The 7,928-nt window shown below is 42.1% G+C and overlaps 1 protein-coding gene across 3 annotated transcripts in view; it reads right to left on the bottom strand.

Annotated features, from left to right (window-relative positions):
• Positions 1 to 2,895: 2,895 nt before the first annotated feature.
• LOC118925280 (fibrous sheath-interacting protein 2-like) overlaps positions 2,896 to 7,928 on the bottom strand; it is a 41,351-nt gene continuing 36,318 nt past the window's right edge. For 2 of the 3 annotated variants that reach the window (XM_057496097.1, XM_057496098.1), the window contains one exon: positions 4,826 to 7,767. In XM_057496097.1, the coding sequence (XP_057352080.1) occupies positions 7,625 to 7,767 (143 nt within the window). In that variant the 3' untranslated portion in view covers positions 4,826 to 7,624. Of the gene's footprint in view, positions 3,128 to 4,825; positions 7,768 to 7,928 lie in introns of those variants that run through there. The other variant, XM_057496099.1, reaches the window with a different exon arrangement.

Below are 7,928 nucleotides of genomic sequence, written 5' to 3'. Positions count from 1 at the left end.
TACTTGATTTATATGTGGATACCACATTTCTCTCTTTATTATTATTTTTAATAAAATGCTGAAGTGGTAGGTAGATACAAGATAAAGGTAGAAAACATAGTTTGGTGTTGTAAGAGAGCAAATGTAGATGATCAGGTGTGTGCCTGTAGACTATGTGTTAATTCAAGCTAGACCAGGGCAATAAAACATCCACATATGCAGAAGATTTCTCTCAGAACAGGGGGGGTGAGGTTCTAAGCCTCACCTCTGTTGATCCCCAATTTCTCACCTGATGGCCCACCTGCGACTGTGCCTGTCTTAGGTTGTTCCTCCCTTGAGGAATCTTACCTGTCTCTGGCTAACCAGTCATCTTCCGGGGCCATACAGGGAAATGTGAAGTTGGTAAGTGAGAGGGAAGCCTTATTGTTTGAAAAGGTTAGCTTTTTACTTCTTTGCATATTTATGCCCTGTGGCTTCTATGCCCAGCATTTGTCTTGAGGTATCTTTACCACTTGGAAGAATTATGATACTCGGTAAATTTGATACGAGGCACGAATTCTATTTAAGGGTTGTAATTAGGAAGGAAGAAGAAAAGCTATAGAAGTAGCAGGCGGAAGAAAACATGGGAAGATTGATTATTTCTTTGACATATCTTCTTGTAGAGTACTTCAGCATGAATAGGTTTTAAGCTATTACTTAAATTGCGCACACACATTAACATAATAGGAGTATAGTTACATAACCAAAGCATATCTGTAATTACCAGCCATCTCCAGTTCCATTGTATTTTTCATATCAGTTACTGTATTCCTCTGCTTTGAGTGGTTCTTTTTCAGCTCTTCTATCTCTTTGTTGATGTTCTCCCTGAGTTCATCAATTCTTTTCTGCAGGTCATTGAGCATCTTTATGAGTGTTACTTTGAAATCTTTATCAAGAAGATCAGTGATCTCTCTTTTGTTTTGTCGTCTGTCTGGTGTCTTATCCTGGAGTTTTGTTTGGAACATATTCCTCTGCCTCCTCATTTTGTCTGGATTTCTTGTATTTCTTCCTTTGTATTAGATAGATCCTCTATGCTTCCTGTTCTAGAGTAATGGCTTTACGAAAAAGGAGTCCTGTGGTGATGGAGTGCACCTGTCCTCCACAAGTGGCTGGTGTCTCAGCCTCCCAGAGTGTTCCAACTGTCCCTGGTACTGTACAGCCCCGCTAATACCCAGAACCCAGTGCAATGTGGATGCATGTTCCTGGAGCAGATCTCCAGGGCCAGGTGTGTGGAGTTCCTGAGTGCCTATCCCCTTCCTGTTTGGTTCCTCCTCCTGCCTGTGGGTTGGGATGGGGGAAGGGCTTGGGTCCTGATGGATCATGGCTCTGCTACTTTACCCTCTTCTGTGTGGTCTTCTTTTCTTCCCCAGGTATAGGTGGTCTATTCTGCAGTCTTCAGTTCATTTTCAAGTTTAGTTGTATTTGCTGTAGTTGCTTCTTTTGTGTGTGTGTGTGTGAGGAGGTTTCCGCTTTGCCTTCCTACTCCACCATATTTTCTCCAAGGCTCTCTACTTCATTGTGTTTTATGGCTGGATAATATCCCATTGTATGGATATAGCACATTTTGTTTATTTCTCAGTGGATGGACCTTTGGATTGATTCTACTTTTTGGCTAGCCAGTTCCCTCTCCATTTTCCAGATGTATCAGGCCACTCCTGGGCTTAGTCTCCTGTTAATATGGCTTCTCTTAATGATGGGAACACTTTGTCAGCTCCATTGCATATCTGTCTGGTCTACTTGGCAGTTCTTTCTCATACTGAGAATCTATTTTACCGGTCAGTTCCTTATGAGTTTGGTAGTAAGTGGTTTATAGAACCTTATTACCACTGCTGAATTATTAAAATTATTTATCTAACCCTGTAAACTAGAGCTTTAATAGCACACTCAGTTTACCTGTGTTAGTTTGGGTCCTAGATTACATTTGCAAGAGAGTTTTTGAGGGAAAATACCTTTAAGGAAAGTGGGGAGGGAGCTGGAGGAGTCTGGGAAAGCTGTAAGACTGTGATACAGGTCTAACCTCTGGAAAAAAAGAGGGTAGGAAAGGAAGGTTGGATAGGAAAATTCTTAGACTTCTGTGGAGTTCTAAGAACATTTTTTGCAAGACCAGTGGTGGGCCCTTGAGCCAAAGTTACCTGTCAGATGACTCCCACTAGACCTGCCTTGGTAAGCAGGAGTCCTTACTACTGGGCCTCCATCTGACATTGTGGCCACTTTGCTTATGTGTGCATTCTGCCAGTTGTGCTGGCCACTGATGAAGGCCTGTACACCTGGGGAGTCATTTTGCCTGCTTGGTGGTTTAGGGCCTCTGCCAGCTCCTTAGAGTGGGCCATCAGTTACCTAGTCGAGGGAGCAGCCTCTACAGCATCTTCCAGCACAGGGGAAGTGCTAGCTCTTACTAGGGAAGAGTAGTGCCCTCTGCAGACTGAGGGCTGGGTGAGGGTGTGCAGAGCCAATACCCTCATAGGTGTCTGCCAGATGTTTCCCATCCCATGTTTCAGGGACCCAGGATTTTCCAACCACATGAAGTCATGTGGCCCTATCTTCAGCAGTACAGAGCTGCCATGTATTAAATATCAACTATTTAATCTCCCTGGAGTGCTACAGCTCTGGCATGTCCTCTCTTTGTTGCTCAGCTGTGTCCATTCCCTTCTTTGTAAGCAACATGGAAGCCCTCTGGCTCTCACACTTAGTGCTTAGCTACTTATTAATAGTCATCCTTTTGTCATTACCCTGCTGCAGGGCATCAGTACAACTTAACAATATCCTCTGTCTTTGTAGGTGTTATTTCTCCTGTATTTTTCAAAAGTCTGAATCACTCTGTCTGTAAGGCCACTCTCCCAGTTTTCTGAGGTTACCGCCGGAGGAATCTAGCAGACTGCCAGCTGGTGCCTGGGACTCTCCAGGCCCCACACCTCCCTCAGGACAGCATCAGTTTTGCCTCCCAGGCAATGACTGCAGCACTCTCAGAGCCCCATCTTATAGCCTGTTTTCTTGAACGACCATTGGCACCATTTGTGGTGGTTTGGATTCTCTGAAAAGCAGATGCCAAAATGGGATCAGACATGAGTGGTCAAGGAGGGCTGCCGGACAGACCAGATGTAGGTCAACCCTGTGGGGGAGAGAGGGAAGAAAGGTGGGTAGGCGAAGTCTTAGACTATGAGGTGTAGTTCAAAGAACATTTTGGCAAAGCAAACATGTCTGTCAGGAGAAGCAGTTCACCATGGGTTCTGAGTTTCTCTGTCCATTCTTGGTGAGGGCCTTTAGAGGCTTATCTGTCTCTTGATGCTGAGCTGTTCCTATAGGGCAAGGTGACCAGTGTGACTACCGTTTTGCTGCTTGCTTCCCAGGGGAAGAAAATCATGAGTCCTTGATCCTGCTCCCCAGCTGTGGTGTGACTCACTGTGTGGGTAGCATCCGTCTGAGCCCATTGCATTGCCCTGTGGGACTTGGAGCAGGGAGGCTAGCAAAACTATCCTGATTCTCATGCTTTTGGCTGTGTTGTAAAAAAACTTCTAACCTATTAAGTCTCACTCTACTTTCTATATCTGTGTAGTAGTGTCAGGTCTACTCCTTGCTATCCTTTGTGAGGTTGGAGTTCTTCCCTGAAGGCATCCCTGACCCCAGTCCCTTGTTAGGAGAGTCCTGTATCTCACGGGAACGGCTTGTCTTACTGTCTCTGCCACACTCAGTCATTGGCTGAGAGAAGCCCATGGCAGATTTGGCCCTGGTGCAGGTGCAGTGATAGTGGATTTCACTGGCAGCAGCACTGCATTTCAGAGCTCAGCAGCTGTGGCCATTGGTCACTTAAGCCCTCTGCAGTCAGAGACCATAAAGGCACACATACACCCTGCACTAAGCCAAGCCTGAAACGACGAGCTAGCCATTGGTTTTAGTTGCTCTTTGGGAACAGTGAATATTTACTTGTTCTTTTCATGGGTTCACTTCACAGAAGACAGCTGGAATTCATTGGTGAACAAAGTCCCAGTGGCCTCAGAGCTAATAGCCACATTGAACGAAGTGCTTAACCACATTGAATGAAGTGCTCATTAAGAATGTTTTTTAGTTTTTGGCATATCTACATTTCTTTTACGGAGCCTAATTAACACCCTAGTTGGGGTTGCTGTCTTTCTTTTTGCTTCCACTAACTTACTGGGGCATGTACTTAACCAAGTGTCTGTCTTGGCAGTTTATGGACTCACTAAGTCCTAAATTGGAAATAATCCTTATCTGGTACAGGACATCCCTTCTGTAAACATGTTTTGAAGCTCTTTGAAAGGAACAACCTGGTCATTGTCCAAATGGTATTCAAGTGAAGTATAAAATGCTCTGCACTGCGCTGTTAGGACCAAAGGAAAAAGCTAAATGTTTTGTGATGTCTTTTATTTTATCTGATAATGTAAATTTAGAAGACATAATTTGGGATGTGATTATTTGCACTAGGAGGGTTAACCTAGTGTTCTTCCTTTACTAAATAAGTGGCCCCTGATTTCTGCAGGTGCATCAGGAAACTGCATCATAAAATAGATTAAGAACAGGTCATATTTTTCAGTAGGAAGTAACAATTACATTTCTGATAAACATTTGGTATTCTGTAAATTAAGTATGACCAATAGTATGTCATCAAAGATACATTGGTCCCTAGATGAATCATTAAAAATAACTGAAATTATGTGCCAGGTCCTATATAGGGGCAAAGCCATATGGCACATGGTCATTAAAATATTCTAAAGTGTATGCTTGTGACACATACATATTGTGATTATATGTTGAATGTGATGATATATTCATATAAATGCTGCTGTGATTATTGAATTTAAGGCCAACATATTCTCTATAATAATCAGTCAAAAATTTGGTAACCTTTTGCCACCTTAGAATTTAGAAGAATACTTTGGGGGTGACTGAAGATGACCTAGCCTCTCTAAAGAAGATGTTTAAAAAAGTCTGAAAGAATGCTTTCTTTTTTCCCATGCCTCATAAGAAGCTGAGGCATTTGATACTATTCCATTCACCTTAGGTTAGGGTTAGAAATAGCTTTAAGAAGTGATGTTGGTGATGATTATGAGATGTTGCTTCAAGGAAAGGCATTTATTAGTAAGCAGCGAACAACAGCAACAAAATCTTCATGATTATTCATTTAAATTTCTTTGGATTTTTATTAGTATACCATATGATTGCTAAATCACAAAGTATACTTATCGGTTATCAGAGAACATGTCGTATTTTATGAACTGATTTAATTTATTTCATATGTGCATTTCTTTGTGTTTATATGGTCACTATCTTTGTCATTTTCAGTGGCTGTGTAGTGTTCTTTCCTGTTACTACACTACACCAGTCCCCCACGTGGATTGTTTTAAGTTTTCATCATAATTAGTAATAGTACCGCTATGAATATTTTTATACAGAGGCTTTAAAAATGTTTTTCCTTTTGTATTATTCCCTTGTACCACATTCCCCAAAGGAGCTACCAGGTCCAAAAGCACAGCTAGAACCATAGCTTGTCTATTGTTAGATTGCTTTTTAGAAAGATCAAATTTATGGAATTATCAGCAATGTAGAGTTCAAATGTAATCCTTTTCCTACATTCTGGACTTTTCCTACATACTGACTTTTATCATTTTATTCCTTTTCCTCTCTGAAAGGTACATTGTGATACCTTCACGTTATTCTAATTTGCATTTTCTTTCATTGAAAGTGAGGCCATGCATTTTTGCTTTTTGTGCTTTCATCTACTTCTTTATATTAAATGGTGGACTGTAGATACTAGCTCATATAGTCTTGGTGTATTTTGGTCAGCAGGCTTTTAACAGCTATGGTAGGTACCTTTCCTCCAGTTCTGGTGCTTACCTTTTGGTATTTAGTTCCTTAGACAAAAAGCATTTTTAAAAATGAGGACTGACTTTATTTGGAGCTACAAATGCAGTCATAGAAACAGACCAAAGCAGCAGCACTATGAAATAACTGTCAAATAACGTGCTTGCATTCTCACTCTCTCTTCCATTCTCACCTCTCTTCCTGTTTTCTGCCTTTTTGAGGGAGGATATTCAATTAGACTTTTTATAAAGTCATATGTTAATACACTTGTTATCCATAGACTATCTCAGGAAGGGTATGTACTTGATCTGGTGGTAAAAGCGATTGCTTCTGGAGAGGAGAATCAGGTAGCAGCTGGGAGAAAAGAGGGAAAGGGGCTTACTTTTCACTGTATCTTTTGTATTTTTGAATTTTGAACTGGATTTATATTACCTAATAAAAACAAATTAAAGCCATATATAAGTTTGGGGTTTGTCGTTATTGTGAACCTTTAAAAAATAACTTTAAAATGCTGCTGCATGTGATGAACTCAGTACGTAAGGGTAGGAGTGAGTGGATGAAGGCAGCCAAATTTGGGTGTGGGTGGAATTTGGGCAGAACTGCGTGCCAGTCTGTCTGCTAAAGTTCAGTTAACATAACATTTATAGACTGTAGGTACAGCATAAAGGAAATTCACTTGCCCAGAAATATTTCCCCAGGGAGTGTTGGATAAAGCTGGGAACTTCCTCTGACCTAACTTCTTGGATCAAGCTGGGGTATTAAAATGACTGGTTGAGTGTTCTGTTTACTGAGTAGAGGGAGGTCAAAATGGTGGTTTCAGTACCAGAGTGGTGTTTTTGTCCCATATAAGCAGTTTCTAGCCAAGTACTGTGTAGCCATCTGGCAAGTAGAAGAGTACAGGTTTGACTGGGAAGCATGAGCTCCCCTGGGCCACACTGATGGTTCATGTCTCTGGAAGCGGCCAAGAGGATGCTGCTTCTTGGCACTTTCTAGGTGTTTCGGGATAGACTTTGGAAATGAACTTTCAGACAACCCCTCAACCATATCTGAACTGACCAGTACCCATGAGGCCATGTACTAACTAGACTCGCACTGTTCAATAAGGGAGCCATTAGCCCCATGTGGCTATTTATAAATCAAAACAAAATATATAGTTTCTCAATCACACCAGTCACCCACGTTGAGCTACTGGCTACTGTACTGGACTGAGCATATATCGACTTTCCATCACTGCAGGAGGTCCTACCAGGCAGTGCTGAACTAGACAGTTCAGGCATGGCATCAGTGTAGGCGGCTGTTGTGACCCAAGGTAAAAGCCTTCCTGGTGCGTTCTAGGCCAGTACCTAGACCTACCTGTCCTTTGAGGACTGCCTGAATTCAGTTCCTTCAGGAAAGTTATCCTAACCACTCCAGCACACAGTGATCACTCCCTTTTTTGAACCCCTACAGCACCTAGAATATGTGAAGACTAACTATCTTACTGGTGTCACGCTTATATTTCTAAGTTAGTCTTCCCAGCAAGGCTGTGGGGCCCTCAAGAGTAGAGCTTAGATCTTACGCTGCCTGGTACATGCATCTATACGTGAGGCACAGCCCCTCTTCTCATACCAGAATGTCTTTCAGAAGCATTTATCAAACCCTCCTTTTCTCCAGCTGCCTTTTTGAACTTTCTTTGCCCCTGTTTTCAGTACTTATAAGAAAAAGCATGTCATATCACAATGTCATGCTCCAAAACCATTAATTTTTTTGAGGAAGATCAGCACACTTATTGATGCCAGGTGTAGGAGCCTCAGCTTCTGTCCGGGTGAGGGGGAGAGGGTGAGGAAGATTTGGGAACACTGGCATTAAATCTTGAAAACACTTTGGACAGACCTGGTGATACCTTCCTCATCATTTCAGGTCCCTGTTTGGAAGTACTGGGTTTATCACCATCTGTGAACAAACCAAAAGATTGATAAGATCATTTATTGGGCTTTCCAATTGAGGCTGTCAGGCTAGGGCATTGATAACTTAGGATACAGAAAGAAGCATTTTGGTTTTTAAAGTACTTCCACAAAGAATCTGTATTTGTACTGACACCCCTGGGAGGGAAG

This window comes from Manis pentadactyla, chromosome X (genome assembly GCF_030020395.1).
Source record: "Manis pentadactyla isolate mManPen7 chromosome X, mManPen7.hap1, whole genome shotgun sequence".
Lineage (NCBI taxonomy): Eukaryota > Metazoa > Chordata > Mammalia > Pholidota > Manidae > Manis > Manis pentadactyla.
This window is presented reverse-complemented; position numbering and strand designations above follow the sequence as displayed.